This window comes from Ornithorhynchus anatinus, chromosome 3 (assembly GCF_004115215.2).
Source record: "Ornithorhynchus anatinus isolate Pmale09 chromosome 3, mOrnAna1.pri.v4, whole genome shotgun sequence".
Taxonomy (NCBI): Eukaryota; Metazoa; Chordata; class Mammalia; order Monotremata; family Ornithorhynchidae; genus Ornithorhynchus; species Ornithorhynchus anatinus.
The window spans coordinates 5,333,568-5,351,293 of NC_041730.1; the positions used below are offsets into that span (position 1 = coordinate 5,333,568).

General features: G+C 67.0%; 1 protein-coding gene across 2 annotated transcripts; it reads left to right on the forward strand.

Moving 5' to 3' along the window:
* The first annotated feature begins 136 nt into the window (after nt 1–136).
* Nucleotides 137–17,700, forward strand: PCNX3 (pecanex 3). Of its 2 annotated transcripts, XM_029060296.2 has the most exons (35): nt 137–326; nt 519–706; nt 1,278–1,377; nt 1,696–1,735; nt 1,842–1,937; nt 2,309–3,487; nt 3,788–3,911; nt 4,036–4,211; nt 4,310–4,406; nt 4,507–4,642; nt 4,877–5,037; nt 5,231–5,384; nt 5,717–5,749; nt 5,890–6,061; nt 6,319–6,429; nt 6,526–6,617; nt 7,277–7,386; nt 7,573–7,678; nt 7,984–8,076; nt 8,210–8,360; nt 9,665–9,809; nt 10,213–10,390; nt 11,090–11,198; nt 11,351–11,480; nt 11,878–11,936; nt 12,044–12,259; nt 12,399–12,652; nt 12,965–13,195; nt 13,390–13,493; nt 13,645–13,792; nt 13,902–14,132; nt 14,641–14,915; nt 15,320–15,468; nt 16,427–16,749; nt 16,894–17,700. In XM_029060296.2, the coding sequence occupies exons 1-35, from the start codon at nt 174–176 to the stop codon at nt 17,092–17,094; spliced, it is 6,225 nt and encodes a 2,074-aa protein (XP_028916129.1). In that variant the 5' UTR covers nt 137–173; the 3' UTR covers nt 17,095–17,700. The 2 variants fall into 2 exon arrangements, with proteins under 2 accessions (XP_028916129.1, XP_039767290.1); XM_039911356.1 differs by lacking the exon at nt 2,309–3,487 and having other exon boundaries at nt 140–326.
* The last annotated feature ends 26 nt before the right edge of the window (nt 17,701–17,726 follow it).

Below are 17,726 nucleotides of genomic sequence, written 5' to 3' on the forward strand. Positions count from 1 at the left end.
CGGGGGGTGCTCCCCGCTCCCCGCTCCCCGCTCCCCGCTCCGGTTCCCCCCCCCCCGGTGGGGGCGGGGCCGTGGCATGGGGGCGGGGCCGGTAGGGGGTGGGGGGGCCATGGGCCGGGGGCCGCCCTCATGAAGCCCCCCGGGGGCGCGGAGCGGCGGCGCCGGGGGGGGCCATGGGGTCCCAGGTGCTGCAGATCCTGCGGCAGGGGGTGTGGGCCTCCCTCACGGGCGGCTGGTTCTTCGACCCCCACCAGAGCACCTTCTCCAACTGCTTCCACCTCTACACCTGGATCTTCCTGCTCACCTTTCCCTTCCTGCTGTACATGGTGAGCCCCGGGGAGCCGGGAGGGATGCTTGGACCGGCGCGGCGAGCATCCCGTCCCCTCCCCGGAGTGCGGCTGTAGGCCGCCAGCTCGTCCTCGGCCCGTCGCCCTCTCCCCAGCGCTTAGCACGGTGCCCCGCGCGCGGGGAGCGCGCCCGAAGTGGGAGCGGGCCAGTGAAGGGGTGACCCTCGGCAGGTCCTGCCCCCCAGCATGCTGGTGGCCGTCGGGTACTGCCTGGTGGTGGCCGTCATCTTCACCACCATCAAGACCGTCAACTACCGCCTCCACGCCATGTTCGACCAGGGCGAGATCGTGGAGAAGAGGAACTCGGCCCTGGGCGAGGCGGACGAGGAGCCCCCACCCGGGGACGGCGGTCTGCCCAGGTCAGGCCCCGGCGGGGTGGAGAAAGGGGCTCGAGGGACCGGGGGGGAGGCCGGGGGGAGACGAGGGGACCCTCGCCGCGGGCTCAGGCGGCTCCGTCACTTGCACCGTCACTTGCACCATCACCTGCCCCGTCGCCGTGTGATCTGGGCAGAGAGTCCTTTGCTTCTCTGTACCTCGGTCTCCTCATCAGTTAAACGGGCTTCACACTGCCTCTCCCCGTGGAGATCGTGGGCCCCGTGTGAGGCAGGGCCAGCATCTGGTCAGCTGTGTGACTGTGGGCAAGTCACTTAACTTCTCCGTGCCTCAGTTCCCTCGACTGTAAAATGGGGATTAAGACTGGGAGCCCCACGTGGGACAACCTCATTCCCCAGTGTCTATCCCAGCGCTTAGAACAGTGCTCTGCACGTAGTAAGCGCCTAACAAATGCCAACATTATTATTATTAGAACATATCCCTTTCTGGGCTCAGCACAGTGCTTGGCACGTACTAAGCGCTTGCTAGTCGTCATCTGGTAGGTTGGGTCCCGGGGAGGGGAACCCCTGCCTCACCCGTTGCTGCCCGGATCCTCAGAGACCCCGGGGTGGAGATGACGGTCTTCCGGAAGGTGAGCGCCACGCCGCCGGTGCGCTGCAGCTCTCAGCATTCCGTGTTCGGCTTCAACCAGGTCACGGTGAGTGTGGGGGCCGGACCCCCTCTCCCGCTCCGAACCGGGACCCGCCCTCGTAACCTTTCCCCCATTGACGTTCCCGTTCTCCTTGTTGAAGCCGCCCTGCCGGGTGGAGATGAAAGCGGGTGGGGGGCCGGAGCTGGGGGCCGGTGGGGAGGCGCCCTTTCCCGGGCGGTTGGTGGAGGGGCGGGGGGAGCCCCACCCCTGCCCTCGTGGCGGCGGAACTGGGGGCGTCGGAACCGAGTCCCTAGAAGGGCGGCGGCCGAGGGCGATGCCTCTTTCCTGGAACGCGAGTCCAAGATCGCTTCTCCCCTGATCCAGGAGCTGATGCCAAGGATGGAAGACTGTGGACCCCTGCGAGGTGGGAAGCGTCCGGGAGAGGCGGCGGGGGGCTCTGGGGGCTGGCCTGCGGGCTCTCTCCCCACCCCTGGACCCCGGACCTGACGGTCTCTGGATCGGCGTTGCAGACATCAAGGAGCTGGTCAGGGAGCAGGGCAGTAACAACGTGATCGTGACCTCGGCAGATCGCGAGAGGCTGAAGATGAGCTCCCAGGAGAGACTGAGTGCGTCGTGCGGCTCGGGGGGGTTGGGGGTGGCTGGGGGCTGCCCGAGGTGCCCCAGGAGCCTTCCAGCCAGTTCCGGTCCAGACCTTCTGTATCTCTGTGTTTCTGCTCCTCCCCCCCCGGTGCATGCTCCCCTGGGGAAACTAAGGCAGCAGGTGCAGGGGGAGTGTCGGCGAGGTTTGTGGAGGCCGGGCGGGACCAGCGTGGCAGCGGTCAGCCGGCCACAGCCCCCGTGTGCCCCGCTTCCCTGCCGAGGCGAGGCGGACGGTCGCCCCCCGCGGAAGCGGGTGCCGGGGGGCTGGGAGGGTGGCCTCAGGATCCCTCCCGCCGGGACGGAACTCAAGAGCCTCCCTCCTTTCCCCTTCTCGCAGTTGGGGATCTCCCCCAGACTCCTCCCGGGGCTCCCCCGGAGGCCTCGCTCCCCAGTACGGACTCCTCGGAGCGCCTGGCGGCAGCTGGCACCAGAAGCACGCCCTGGGCCGGGGGCAGCGGGGCCGACAGCCCCCTGAGCCCCCTACTCAAGGGCAGCCTGAGCCAGGAGCTGAGCCAGAGCTTCCTGAACCTGCCGCTCCCGGACCGGCCCGTGGTTCGCACCAGCAGCCGCAAGGAGGAGCGGAGCCGGGGAGGGGCCGGCTACCGGCCGCTGGAGCAGCGGGGGCCCGGGGACCCCGCCCCCCAGAAGGCCGGCTCGTCCGACTCCTGCTACAGCGGCACGGACAAGGAGACCCTGAGCAGCTTCAAGAGCGAGAAGACCAACTCCACCCACCTGGACAGCCCCCCGTCCGGGCCCCGCCGGGACGGCAGCGACACGGACCCGCCCTCGGAGGGCGAGCTGCCCCCCTCGCCGGATGCCGGGGTCCCCTCCGACGACACCCTGCGCTCCTTCGACACCGTAGTCGGGGCCGGGACGCCCCCCGGAGGGCCCGAGCCGCTCCCGGTGGTCCGGCCCAAGGACCTGGCCCTGATGCGGCCGGGGAAGCGCCGCCCGCCCGCCCGCCGCCACCCCCCACCCGACGGGGGACCCCGGCGCCCCTACCCGGCCGCGGGCCGCCCCTTGCTGGAAGGCGGCGGAGGCGGCGGCTTCTTTGAGGACGAGGACTCGAGCGAGGGCAGCGAGCTGAGCCCCGCGTCCAGCCTGCGCTCCCAGCGGCGCTACAGCACCGACAGCTCCTCTTCCACGTCTTGCTACTCGCCCGAGGGCGAGCGGGGGGCCGGGGGCGGAGCCCGCAAGCGCCGGGCCCCCCGGGGCGGGGAGGAAGGTGCCCCGGCGCCCCCCAAGCGGCCCTATGGGGCCCAGCGCACCCCCAGCACCGCCAGCGCCAAGACCCACGCCCGGGTCCTGAGCATGGACGGGGCCGGGAGCGAGGGGCTCCGGGGGCCGCTGGCGGGCTCCAAGGCGGAGCTGGAGGCCCAGGCCGGGGGCTCGGGGGGACCGGGGACCGCCCCGCTGGCCCCCGAGGGCTTCGCCTTGGGCGGCCGCCGCCGAGGTCCCACCGCCAATCAGCCCGGCTGGCGTGGGGAGCTTCAGGAGGAGGGCGCCATCGGGGGAGGTGAGGAGCTTCCCTGGAAGGCACGGAGGAGCCGGACCCCGGAGCCGGGGGGGAAATGGCTCTCAGTTACCTCCTCACCCCAGTCTCCTCCCTGCCCCGCTCTACCTCCTACCCTGGTTTGTCCCGTGCCTTGATCTCCCCGCAACCCGATCTGCCCCCTTCCCCGGTCTCTTCTTCTTTGCCCCGGCCTCCTCCCTGATCTGGTCTCCTCCCCGCCCCAGTCTGCCCCCTTTCCCGGTCTCCCACGTTCTCAAGTTCCCAGCTAGAGGGGGTTTGAGGCCGGGTCCTCTGTCTCCGCAGCGGCCGAGGAGGGCGGCAAGCGGGACCGATCGAGCAGCGTGCGGCGGACCCAGGCCATCAGGAGGCGACACAATGCGGGCAGCAACCCCACTCCACCCTCCTCTATCATGGGCTCTCCTCCAAGGTGGGCTGTCCCCGTGCCCCGCCTCTGCCTCCGCCTCCCCCTTCCCGGGGGCCCCGGCGGCCTCCCGTCCCAGAGCGGGCCGGCCCCCCTCGGCCACCTGGCTGACCGGATCTCCTCTCCCTAGCTTGCAGGAGGCCCAGCGGGGGCGGGCCGCCTCCCACTCGCGGGCCCTGACCCTTCCCTCCGCCCTGCACTTCGCCTCGTCCTTGCTGCTGCCCCGGGCGGGCGGGAACGTGCACGAGGCCTGCACTTTCGACGACACCTCCGAGGGCGCCGTGCACTACTTTTACGACGAGAGCGGTGAGTGGCAGAGGGGAAGATGGAGGGGGCGTCTCCCCCGCTCCCAGCCCGCTTTGGTCACCTCAGCCCCGGCTCCGTGCTCCGTCTGCCCTTAACAGGCGTGCGGCGTTCCTACACCTTCGGCCTGGCCGGTGGTGGCTACGAGAACCCCGTGGGGCCGCCCGTCAGCGGGGAGCAAGCGACCAACGGGGCTTGGTGAGTCTCCCGGGCTCCGTTCCGGCCTCGTGGGTGACCCCCCCCGCCCGCCCCGGGCCCGGGCCCCTCTCACCGCCCCCTCCCCGGCCCCCTTCCACAGGGACCGCCACTCCCACTCCTCCAGCTTCCATTCGGCCGAGGTTCCTGAGGCTTCTGGGGGACTGGCGCTGCTCCAGCCCCGCCCCGTGGTGCTGCAGGGGATGCAGGTGCGCAGGGTCCCGCTGGAGACCCCGGAGGTAAGGAGGCCGGGGCCGAGGGCGGGGTGGGGCGCCCAGGCTGCCCGGGAGCTGGGGTGGGGCACCGGGTGGAAGGCCGGGAGTCCGTCCGAGCCGATCTGGGCTCCGTGGAAACTGCCACCCGGCCTCAGGGACCTACCCGGAGCCCGAGTTGGCCCCCAGGGAGCCCTGCGGACTTGAGCGGGGAGGAGCCCCGGCGCTGATGAGCCATTGGTCCCTGGGGGCTGGGTGCAGTTTGACCTGCTGGACCAGGACTCCTTGCACGAGTCCCAGGAGCAGACGCTGATGGAGGAGGCCGCCCCCCGACCCCAGCACAGCTACAAGTACTGGCTACTGCCCGGCCGCTGGACACCCGTGCGATATGAACGACTCGCCCTGCTGGCCCTCCTGGACCGGTGAGCCTCTCCGGCCTGGGCCCTCCAGGCAGTGACCCCAGTCCTCCGGGTGGTACCTCCAGCAGAGCCGCGGGCAACCCATCCCACTCCGCTCGGCCCCGCCCCGTCCTTGGAGTTCTCAGCCCTGCTCAGTCTCCTCCTCCCCACCCCCCCCGGATCCCATCCTCTCCACCTGACGTAGCCCCCTCCCCAGGACACGTGGGGTGCTGGAGAACATCTTCGTGGTCTGGCTCGGCAGCCTGGTGGCTTTTCTGGGCTACCTGCTCCTGCTCAAGGGCTTCTTCCGGGACATATGGGTCTTCCAGTTCTGCCTGGTCATCGCCTCCTGTCAATACTCTCTGCTCAAGGTCAGATCTCTGCCGCTGGTCCCCCCCACTACCCTCAACCCTCCCTGCTTCCATCCCCGGCCATCTCCGCTCCCCCCTCCCCAACCCCCGCCTCGGCCCTTGCCTCTCTCCCCCCACTCCAACCCCCGCCTCGACCCTAGCTCCTCTCCCCCCCGGCCCTATCCTCTGTCCCCAGCCCTGGCACTGTCCACTCCCCCTCTCCTGGCCCAATCCACTCAGCCCCTCTTGTCTTCCCTCCCCCGGCCAAACTTGGCTCCCCGGTGTCCAGGCCCTTGGACCTTGGCCCCCGTGGGGAGTCAGGGTTTTCCTAAAAATGGCCCCGTCTCTTCCAGAGCGTGCAGCCTGACGCCGCCTCCCCCATGCACGTGAGTGGCACAGGACGATGGGGCCCCGGGAGGTGTTTGAAGCCAGGAAGGCCCAGAAGCCCAGCCGGTTGGCTTCGGGGAGGGTCCCGAGGGCCAGCCGCTTGGCTTCGTGGAGGCCTGTCAACTCTCTGCTCCTCCAGGGTCACAACTGGGTGATCGCGTACAGCCGGCCCGTCTACTTCTGCCTCTGCTGCCTCCTGATCTGGCTGCTGGACGCCTTGGGCGCTGCCCTGCCCTTCCCCCCGGTCTCTCTCTATGGCCTCACCCTCTTCTCTGCCCCCTTTTTCATCTGTGCCCGTGATGTCGCCACCGGTAAGGGCCTGCGAGCCGGGGGTCCGAGAGCAGGAGCCTGCCAGCCGGCGGCGAGCCGGCGGGGGAGGTGGTCATAGAACCTGGGCCGGCAAGCTTGGGGTCAGAAACCCAGGGTCTACCAGCCGGGGACCAGCCCGGGGGAGATGAGCGTGGAGCGGAGGGAGGAAGCAGCCGGGAATTGGGGGGGAGAGAGGCAGGGGTGATGCCTGGAGGGGCCACAGACCCCTGACGCTGCCTTTGCCCCCCCGCCACCCCAGTGTTCACGCTGTGCTTCCCGGCCGTCTTCCTCCTGGGCCTCCTGCCTCAGGTCAACACCTGCCTCATGTACCTACTGGAGCAGATCGACATGCACGGCTTTGGGGGAACAGGTACGTCCGGGGCCCGCGGCGGGGGCCCGGAAGGGCCGGGGATGGGAAAGGACTGGGGAACGGAAAGTGGTTTGATTCTCTTTTACCTACTGCCAGCCACCAGCAGCCCCCTCACCGCGCTCTTCAGCCTCCTCCGCAGCCTCCTGGCTGCCTCCCTGCTCTACGGTTTCTGCCTCGGGGCCATCAAGGTACCGGGAGCAGCCTGGGGAAGCGGGGAGGGGGAGGTCGGGTCTTCCCTCCCTTCCCTGTCAGAGCCAGTCCAGGCCCAGGGGCCTCTGTGAGGGCTAGGACCAGTTGTGGGGATAGTTAGAAGCAGCGTGGCTCAGTGGCAAGAGCCCTGGCTTGGGAGTCAGAGGTCATGGGTTTGAATCCCAGCTCTGCCCCTTGTCAGCTGTGTGACCGTGGGCAAGTCACTTCACTTCGCTGTGCCTCAGTTCCCTCATCTGTAAAATGAGGATGCACTGTGAGCCTCACGTGGGACAACCTGATGACCCTTTATCTCCCCCAGCGCTTAGAACAGTGCTCTGCACAAAGTAAGCGCTTAACAGATACCAACATTATTATTAGAAGGATTGCAGCCGGAGGTGGGGCGTTCTGGGAGAGGTGTATAGGAGGTGTCGCTATGGGTCGGAGATGACATTCGTGCGTGGGACAAGAGGGCAGGTCCTGGAGGGACGGGATGGAGGCGCCTCCTAGTGGAATCCGAAGGGATCGGTCCTCTTGGGGACCTGCACCCCGGAGGGAGGACTGGTTGGGGGTGGTGAGGGGCTGGGGGCCACCCACCTCTCTCTGCAGGACCCCCCCCCCCCCCGCTTTTCCCCCCGCCCACTCACGGCCCTCCCGATAGGCTCCTTGGCCGGACCAGCACGTCCCGGTCCTCTTCTCCGTCTTCTGTGGCCTCCTGGTGGCGTTGTCCTATCACCTGAGCCGGCAGAGCAGCGACCCCACCGTGCTCTGGTCTGTGTCGCCCCCCGGGCTCGTCCCCGTCCTGCCACCCCCACCCCCGCAAACCTGCCCAAACCACACTCCGGGCCCCTCTCCCACTGCCCCTCCTCCCTCGTCCCCCCGCACTGGCTCTCCCACGTCCCGGGAGATAGGTGGGGGTCCCGCTGCAGACTGGGACGTGGCCCCTCACTCCCCCAGGTCCCTGATCCGCACCAAGCTGTTCCCCGACTTGGAGGAGCGGAGCTCGGAGACGCCCCGGCCGGAAGCCCCCGACCCCTTGCCCGGGAAGCTGAGGCAGTCGCTGGTGAGGGCCGGGGAGCCACCGGCAGGGAGGGAGGGGACCCCGGGGGCAGGGGTGGTGCTGGGGCTGATTGCAGGGGGTTGTGGGGGCCGTTGCCCGGTCCCTGCAGGGAGGTGGAGGGTGTAGAACGTCAGGAGCCGCTGCAGGAGGGAAGGTGGACAAGGCCGGTGGGTGATTTGGGAGCGGCGACCCAAACAGACCAGCGGGGGCTGCCCGTCCGGAACGCGGAGGCCGGGGGGTGCGGGTGGGAAAAAATTAGGTCAGAGGAATAGGTTGGGGGGCACGGGCTGACCGATTTGGCGTCGTAGCGGGAGACCCTGCATTCGGACCTGGTGATGTGCACCGTGATCGCCGTCCTCAGCTTCGCCGTCAGCGCCAGCACCGTCTTCATCGCCCTCAAGGTGCGAAGGGCTCCAGCGGCCCCACCGGTCCCCCTCCCCCACCTCCTCCCCCCACTTCCTCCCTTCTCCCCCCAAAAAGGCCCCCCCACTCCTCCAGACTGACTGCCTTCTCTCCTCCTGGTCCCTTTCACAGTCGGTCTTGGGCTTTGTCCTGTACGCACTGGCTGGGCTCCTGGGCTTCCTCACCCACTACCTCCTGCCCCAGCTCCGTAAGCAGCTGCCCTGGTTCTGCCTCTCCCAGCCGGTGCTCAAGTCCCAAGAGTACAGCCAGTTTGAAGTACGGGGTGAGTAGTCCCCCCGCCCACCCCCAATGGGGCCGGCCAGTGCTCTGGTCCTGGCCCAGAATCCTCTGGGAGTTTGCTGAGGCCTCAGGTTGTGAATGCACATGTATATGCGTGTGTGGGCGCGCGCCTGTCCCCACATCTGTCCCCTCTCGTGGGTCTAGAGGATAAAGTGTGGGCCCTCAAGCTCCTGGCCTAGCAGGTAAAGCCCGGGCCTAGGAGTCGGAATCGCTGGGTTCTAATCCCTGCTCCGCCACTTGTCTCTTGGGTGACCTTGGGCAAATCACTTCACTTCAGTTGACCTCAATTCCCTCCTCTGTAAAATGGGTATTAAGCCAGTGAGGCCCCCGTGAGACGTGGATTTGGTCCGACCTGAGTGGCTCCTATCTACTGCAGGGCTTAGAACGGTGCTTGATGCACAGTAAGCGCTTAACAAATGCTGTCATTATTTTTATGGGCCTGGGAATCAGAGGCCTTGGGTTCTAATTCCAGACCTGTCTCTTGCCTGTGTGACCTCAGACAAGTCGCTTGGCTTCTCTGAGCCTCAGCTTCCTCATCTGTCAAAGGGGGATTCATTTCCCTTTCTCTCGCTCTCAGACCGAGAGCCCCACGTGTGACAGGGACGGTGCTGCGATTGTCCTGTACCTACCCCAGCACTTAGCACAGTGTTTGGCCTCTCTCCCCCCGACCATCCCCCAACGCCTCTGCAAACCCGTGACCTGTGGCATTAGGGCTGGGAAGCTCTGCAAAGCCAGAGTGTGGGCAATTCCTCTCTCTTCTCTGCCCACACCCACTGGCCTTGCCCCAGAGGGCACCTGGCCTTTGTAACCTGGCCCAGCCTGAGGGCAAAGGTGGGAATTACAATCCCAAGCAGTCTAGAGGCCGGCTTTCCGGGCGCTGCGTGTTCATGCCTGAGGCTGAAGGAAGTCTTTTTCTCTAGAGCAAAGGGGTGTTGTAGTTGCTTGGGTCTCTAGAAGGAAGTGACCCCAGGAAAGAGGGAGGGCGGGCTGAGAGGAGCCCTCCCCCTTTCCCACTTCAGACCTGGAGCAGAGCTGAAAGGAGCCCCCGGCCTTCTTGGCAGGGGTGAGACCTCGGCTCCCATCAGCCCCCCGGGACAAGCAGCCCTCCCCGTTGTCCTCGCCGGTATCGCGGGTTATTTGGGGAGGGGCCCGGGGGGAGCTTCGTGGCTTGGGGCATGATACCTGATGCCCCGCCTCGGAGGCGGCCGGTTTAGAGCCGGGGCGGATGGGGAAGGACCAGGCAAGGGCCTGGCCGGGCGGTGCTGACGGCTGGTGCGTGTGCCCCAGGGGCGGCGCAGCTGATGTGGTTTGAGAAGCTGTACGCCTGGCTGCAGTGCGTGGAGAAGTACCTCGTGTACCCCGCCGTGGTGCTCAACGCCCTCACCGTCGACGCCCACACCGTCAGCGGCCACCCGGACAAGTTCTGCCTCTAGTGAGGGGCTCCCTGGCCTGACCCCCTAGCAACACCTTCGAGTACACGTACACACACCCACCTACACAAGGGTCCCTGACCTGGAACTCCACTGCCCCACCGTCATGTGTATATACACATACACTCGCCCCCCATACAGGGCTACCTGACTTGACACCACCCCTGCTCCCATGTACACTTAGACACCCACCCTTCTACACAGGAATCCCTAGCTTGTCCTGCGCCATGTACATGCACACAGCCCTACACAGGGCTCCCCAATGTGTCCGTCCTAGCCATGTGCACACACACACATAGGTGTGACCGTCTGCCCTGGGGCAAAGCCCAGCTTTTGGGTTGGGTGGGGGGCTGTTCAGGTCCTACCCCCGGAGGGTGACCTTGGCCCTGCTCTCTCCCTCAACAGCTGCCGAGCCCTGCTGATGACAGTGGCCGGCTTGAAGCTGCTGCGTTCTGCGTTCTGCTGCCCGCCCCAGCAGTACCTGACCCTGGCCTTCACCGTCCTGCTCTTCCATTTCGACTACCCCCGCCTTTCCCAGGGCTTCCTCCTCGACTACTTCCTCATGTCCCTGCTCTGCAGTAAGGTGCGGGGGCTGGGGGGATGAGGGAAGGGTCCAGGGGCCCGGATGGAAGGGAGAGGAGGGGAAGATGCCCCCTCGGGTGGTCCCGACTTCCTTGAAGGTTTCCGGGAGGGAGTGGAGTGGAGAGGGGCATGCTGGAAACGTGAAGGGAGCGCCCCCAGTGAGCCGGGACGCTGGCCTCTGCCGCGGCCCGGGTCTCGGCCCTCACGGGGGATCTTGGACCCCGGGGCCGCCGGTGGGCCAGTGCTGGCTCCGGGTGGCGGAAGCCTCACCCGGGAAGAAGTTGCAGCTGCCCCCATTCCACAGACGGAGTGGCTCAGAGGGGCGTCCCTGGGGTCAGGCCCCAAGGATGGGCTGGCTGGGAGGAGACAGGCTGGGGAGTGTGGGTTTGGCTGGGGACCGAGGATGGCGGACATCTGTTCCTCTTAGTTCACTACCCCCCCTACTCCACCCCTTTGGGGCCCCTCATGGAGCTCAGCCTCGGGCCCAAAGCCGAATTAGAGAGTTTGGGATTTCCAGTCAGATGAACACACTGAGGCAGGCTCCAGGGAGCCATTGAACAGAGGAGAGAGACATGCTCTTGCTCTCTCTCATACGCACACACTCGTTCCACCCAGAGGTTTTCTGAAAATGCCATGTGGCGGTGCTCGTGACCCACGGTCTCGTCTCTCCCCTTCCCCCTCCCCACATGTCGCCCCGCAGATGTGGGACCTGCTGTACAAGCTGCGCTTTGTGCTGACCTACATCGCGCCCTGGCAGATCACCTGGGGCTCCGCCTTCCACGCCTTCGCCCAGCCCTTTGCCGTGCCCCGTACCCAGGGAGCCGGGAGAGCCCGGGGTGGGCGGGTGGGGAGACCCGGGGCAGGGAGGACAGAGGCGGGAGATGGCATCTGGGCGGAGGGCTGGCGCCTGAGAAGCGCGAGACAGTCATTCCTGTTGGCTCCTTGACGCCTCCGATCCCAGACTCGGCCATGCTGTTCGTGCAGGCCCTCCTGTCCGCCCTCTTCTCCACCCCGCTCAACCCGCTCCTGGGCAGCGCCGTCTTCATCATGTCCTACGCCCGGCCCCTCAAGTTCTGGGAGCGTGACTACAAGTGAGGGGGCGGCGGGCTCCCTGCTGCTCCCCCTGCCCCTTGCTCATTGTCACCCACCCATAATAATAATAATATTGGTATTGGTTAGGCGCTTACTATGTGCAAAGCACCGTTCTAAGCGCTGGAGGAGATACTGGGTAATCAGGTCGTCCCACGTGAGGCTCACAGTTAATCCCCATTTTACTGATGAGGTAACTGAGGCACAGAGAAGTTAAGTGACTTGCCCACAGTCACACAGCTGGGAGTCAAACCCATGACCTCTGACTCCAAAGCCCAGGCTCTTTCCACTGAGCCACGCTGCTTCCCATGCTCCGCACTTCCCCTCCCTTCCCCCCACCCACCCCTTCTCATCTTCTCCTTCCCACCTCTCTGATCTCCCCTTTCTTGTCCCCACCAGCACTAAGCGGGTGGACCACTCTAACACCCGCCTGGCCACCCAGCTGGACCGAAACCCAGGTAGGCCCCCCAGCACCCGGGAGTGGTGTGTGGGGAGGGCGGGGGGGGGCCCAGCGGGGGTCTCCAGGAAGGGGCCGGGGCCTGACCTCGGGCTGCCCGCCCCGCAGGGGCCGACGACAACAACCTCAACTCCATCTTCTACGAGCACCTGACCCGCTCCCTGCAGCACACGCTGTGCGGCGACCTGGCCCTCGGCCGCTGGGGCAATTACGGCCCCGGGGACTGCTTCATCCTGGCCTCCGACTACCTCAACGCCCTGGTGCACCTCATCGAGGTTGGCAACGGGTTGGTCACCTTCCAGCTGCGGGGCCTCGAGTTCCGAGGTGAGCGGGGCCGGCGGCGGAGGTGGGGAGGGGCTCTCCTCTTCCTCTCCTCCCCTCCCCGTCCCTTTCCCCTCCCCCCCCTCCCCTGAGGCACTCTCTCTCTCTCTCTCTCTCTCTCTCCTGGCCACGGTCTCCGCAGGGACATACTGTCAGCAGCGGGAAGTGGAGGCCATCACGGAGGGGGTGGAGGAGGACGAGGGGTGCTGCTGCTGCGAGCCCGGCCACCTGCCCCGCGTCCTGTCCTTCAACGCCGCCTTCGGCCAGCGCTGGCTGGCCTGGGAGGTGACGGCCAGCAAGTACGTGCTGGAGGGCTACAGCATCAGCGACAACAACGCCGCCTCCATGCTCCAGGTCTTCGACCTGCGCAAGATCCTCATCACCTACTACGTCAAGGTGGGCCGGGGTCCTGGATCCCTGGGAGGGGGTCGTCCCCAGCGGGACTCCTCCGCCCCATCGGTGAGAGTTCCCGAGGCCGTCCGGTCCCTCGGCCAGCTGAGGGAGGGGAAGCTGGGGTGGGGGGCGGGCGCAGGGCATGGCTTCTCCAGGTGGGTCCCTTGCCCCTTCTGTACATGTACCCGGGAGCAGAGGGGGGTGTGGGGGTGTGCGTGCCCCTGCACCTCCACCATGCCATCCCCGTCCCACCCTAGGGAAGGGTCGGGCCAACTGGCCTACCTAACCCCACCCCCGCCCCCTGCCTATCCCCAGAGCATCATCTACTACGTGAGCCGCTCCCCGAAGCTGGAGGCGTGGCTGGCCCACGAGGGCATCGGGGCGGCGCTGCGGCCCGTGCGGGCCCCCGGCTACGCCGACTCGGACCCCACCTTCTCCCTGAGCGTGGATGAGGACTACGACCTGAGGCTGGCCGGCCTCTCCCTCCCGGCCTTCTGCGCCGTCCACCTCGACTGGGTCCAGTACTGTGCCGCCCGACGGGGACAGGTGGGCCGGGCCCCGGCAAGGGGGGAGGGTGCTTTGGGCACCCGCTTTTTGGGATGGGGGTCCCCCAGGGGTTCCCCGATTTGGTCAGCCGGCCGGGTGGGGATGGGGGGAATAATGGTCAGGGGGGTGGGTGGGGCGTTTCCCTCTGGACTCTGGGCTAAGCCTTGGTCGGGGCCCGGGGGGGGGTGTCTCAGCCCGTGGAGCGGGACTGGAACTCGCCTCTCGTCACCCTGTGCTTCGGGCTGTGCGTGCTGGGGCGTCGGGCTCTGGGCACAGCATCCCACAGCATGTCCGCTAGGTGAGTGGGGCCTGGCCCGCCTCCCCCTCCCCCTCTCCCGCTCCTGCCCGCTCGCTGCCCTCTCCCCCCAACCCTTGGCTGCCCTCCCCACGAGCCCCCTCCCTCCTCCCGCCCGTGCCCGCACCCCGCTGATGCTGGCTCGCCCGCCCAGCCTGGAGCCCTTCCTGTATGGGCTGCACGCCCTGTTCAAGGGGGACTTCCGCATCACCTCCCCCCGGGACGAGTGGGTCTTCGCCGACATGGACCTGCTGCACCGCGTGGTGGCCCCGGGGGTCCGCATGGCCCTCAAGCTGCATCAGGTAGCTCTCTGCCGGGACCTGGGGAGGGAGGCCGCTGGGACCCTCTGGAGAGGAGCGGGGTGGGGCGGGGACCCCTGAGACGGCCACCCCTCACCACCCCCGGCCCCAGGACCACTTCACGTCTCCGGACGAGTACGAGGAGCCGGCCGTGCTGTACGACGCCATCGCCGCCAACGAGGAGCGCCTGGTCATCTCGCACGAGGGCGATCCCGCCTGGCGCAGCGCCATCCTCAGCAACACGCCCGCCCTGCTGGCCCTGCGCCACGTCCTGGACGACGCCTCCGACGAGTACAAGATCATCATGCTCAACCGCAGGCACCTCAGCTTCCGCGTCATCAAGGTCCGCCCACCCCGACCGATCCCCCACCCCCGGGCGGGGACCCCCTCCAGCCCACGGGCCTGCCCATCCCTCAATCTACCAGTGGATCGGTGGTATTTACTGAGCGCCGGCTACATGCCGGGCACGGTACCTAGCTCTTGGGAGAGCCCGATAGGGTTGAGGGACACGATACCCGCCCTCCGGGAGCTTACAGTCTAGGGAGAGACAGGCATTAAAGTCAATTCCAGGTAGGGGAGGTGGTTGAGTATAGGAAGGTGGATTTATCTTCTGCGGGGGCCGGGGTGAGTCACAGAGTGCTTAGGGGAGAAGCGGGGGATCCAGACCCAAGCGCCCAGGCGAAACAGAAGGGACGGATAGAGTGGGGAGAATCAACTGATCAGTGGTATCAAGGGAGACGAGGGGGTTCGTTGGGGAAGGCCGCTTGGAGGAGTAGGTCCACGGCCTCTCCCTTGGGCTGGGCGGGCGGGCTGCCCCTCCGCCCCAACCTCCCTCCCTCCCACTCCGGCAGGTGAACCGGGAGTGCGTGCGGGGCCTGTGGGCCGGCCAGCAGCAGGAACTCGTGTTCCTGCGGAACCGCAACCCGGAGCGGGGCAGCATCCAGAACGCCAAGCAGGCCCTGCGCAACATGATCAACTCCAGCTGCGACCAGCCCCTGGGCTACCCCATCTACGTCTCGCCGCTCACCACCTCCTTCGCTGGCAGCCACCCGCAGCTGCGGGCCCTGTGGGGCGGCCCCGTCAGCCTCCAGGCCATCGCCCGCTGGCTCCTGCGCAGCTGGGAGAGGTGACCGGGGTCCCGGCCCCCCAAACCCCACCCCCTCCTCCACCGCTCCCCTGAGCTCTGTCGATGGTATCGGTGGCTGAGGGAGAGCAGGGGACGACGAATTCTGGGGTCGACGGGGGAGGGATGCGGGCGGAAGGACTGGCTGAGGGACCCTCTCCAGGGCCAGGACCTCTTCCCTTCGATAGCCCAGAGTGGCAGCGGCTAGTCTTGGCCCGATCCTCGGCCACCGGGAGGGAATGCACCTCTTCGTGGCCTGCATCACCTCCCCTGACCCCACCACTCTCCCTCCCGGAGGGGCTCCTGGCTACCCCCCAGGAAAAATGGGGCAGTGTCTCCCTAGCCCGGGTTTCTGGGCCCCGGCAGGGATGGGATGAGAATGTGACACCCCCTGCCCCTCCCTCCAGGCTACAGAAGGGCTGTGGGGCCGGCTGCAACAGCGGCGGGAACGTCGACGACTCCGACTGCGGGGGCGGCTCCTCCGTCAGCAATAATCCCGCGGGACCCCACCCTGCCCCCGAGACCACCACCACCCCCACCACCGCCACTACCACAGGTATGGGCCCTAGCCAGGTGCCAGTCAGAGTCCCCGGAGTCAGAGCACGTGGCCCCGGTCGCCTCCCTCCCCCCCAGTTTCTCTGCAGTCAGCCGTGGCAGTCCACAGCCCGCGGGCTCCTTTCGGGATGGGTAGGGGGCCGAGACTACAATCTCCAGTAGTCCCTTGGGAATAACCATGCGTATGTTGGGGTCACCCTCCCCAGTGCAAGTAAGCAGCATGGTGTAGTGGATAGAGCACGGGCCTGGGAGTCGGAAGGTCGTGGGTTTGAATCCCAGCTCCACCGTGTGTTTCCTGTTTGGACTCGGGCGTCACTTCACTTCTGTGCCTCAGTTACCTCAGATGTAAAATGGGGATGGAGACTGAGCCCCACATGGGACAGGGATTATGTCCAAGCTGATATGCTTGTATCCACCCCAGCGCTTATTACAGTGCCTGGCACCCAGTAATAATAATGTTGGTATTTGTTAAGCACTTACTATGTGCAGAGCACATGAGCACAGGGTAATCAGGTTGTCCCTCGTGAAGCTCACAGACTTCATCCCCATTTTTTACAGGTGAGGTCATTGAGGCACAGAGAAGTTAAGTGACTTGCCCACAGGCACACAGCTGACAAGTGACAGAGTTGGTATTCGAACCCATGACCTCTGACTCCCAAGCCCGGGCTCTTTCCACTGAGCCACGTGCTTAACAAATACTAGTTATTGTTAAGTAAGGCCCAGGCTTGGTTCCACCCCTGGACACACCTCTGGCCTCCTCGACCCCAAGCCCGCTGTGGGCAGGGAGCAGCTTTCTTATTTGGTGGGAACAGTGCCTGGGGGAAGGTGAAAGAGTCAGTTTGTTGAGGGGGGCGGTGTTGGGGCATCATTTTTATTATGATTATTATTAGTAGTACTGTAATAGTAATTATCATCTCAGCTCTGCTGACACCTTGCATCTGTGTCTGTCTCCTTCACAGGCCCTGAGCCGGCTGTGCCCCTGGGCCCAGGCTGGGCGGGCCGGCCGCCCGTGAGTGGGGCCGGGGAAGGGCGGCGAGAGGGAGCCCTGCCTCCGCTGCAGTGGCCCCCCTCCCTGCTCAGCCCTCCCCGGCTTCCCGGCCCGCCCCCCGCCTCCCCCACCCCGCCAGAGGCCTCTCGGCCCCCCCGACCTGGGGCCCCCAACCCGTTCAGCTTCGAGGGGCTGAGCGGGAAGTGGAGCCTGGGGGGGCGCAAGGGGCTGGGAGGGGGCGGCGAAGGGGAAGCCGCCTCAGGGAGCCCTAAGGGAGGCACTCCCAGGTCCCAGGTGAGTGCCCGGCCTCAGGGAGAGGCCGGGCCGGGGCCTCGGAAGGGGCTGGGGTGGAGGTTGGAGGCCGTGGCGGAAGGCAGACTGGAGAGATTGCGTGGAGAGAAGCCCCCGCTCTCACCTCTTCCCCCCCACCCTTCCCAGGCTCTCAGCGTCTCCCCACCGGACCTCAGCCTCAGCCCTGACGTCAGTACTGACACCTCTCCGCCGGACCCAGCACAGGACACCCCCTTATCAGGCGGGCCCCCCGACACGGGGCCTTGCGGCCGGCGGGGAGACTGGACAGTCCCGCAGGAGGAGCGCGACAGCCCGGCGGCCCAGCCCCTGCTGGAGCACCAGTACTGAGCGAGCCGACGCCCGGGGCCATCTGACACAGGGCACGCACACGTTGGGGGCCCATCCGCGGCCGGCCGACAGGACGCGGGAGCCCACGGCCGGCCCGGTCTGCAACGGGCGAGCCCGAGGCCAGGGCGTCCTGGAGCCGGACCGACCCGGGACCGGCGAGCTTGGGGCTGGATGAGCCCGGGGCCCGGCGAACCTGGAGTCGGGCGAGCCCGGGACCGGACCGGCCAGGGAATGGCGAGCCCACAGCCGGACGGGCCAGAGGCCGGCCGACCCCGCCCCAAGGGAGCCGGGAGCTGGCCGGGCTCCGGCCCGGCCACCCTGGGCCCCCGCCTCGCGCACCAAGCCCATGGGCCGGTCCCGTTCAGAGCTCCGGTGGCCCGGCCTGGATCCGGGTCTCCCCCCCAGGACAAAGCCGGGGCTCGTGGCCACCCGGAGACTTGGGTCAGCCGGGGCAGCGCAGCGGGGAGGGGTCCTTTGGAGCTGAGGCTCCGGAGGCTCCGACCCTCCCTTCCCCTGAGGTCCCGCCGTCGAGCGGGGGTCTCGGAGGGGAATTTTTTTTTTTTTTTGTGTTGGACATCAGAATTAATAACACTATTTTTGATTTTGTTTGGAGATCTCGTTTTCTGCGGGGC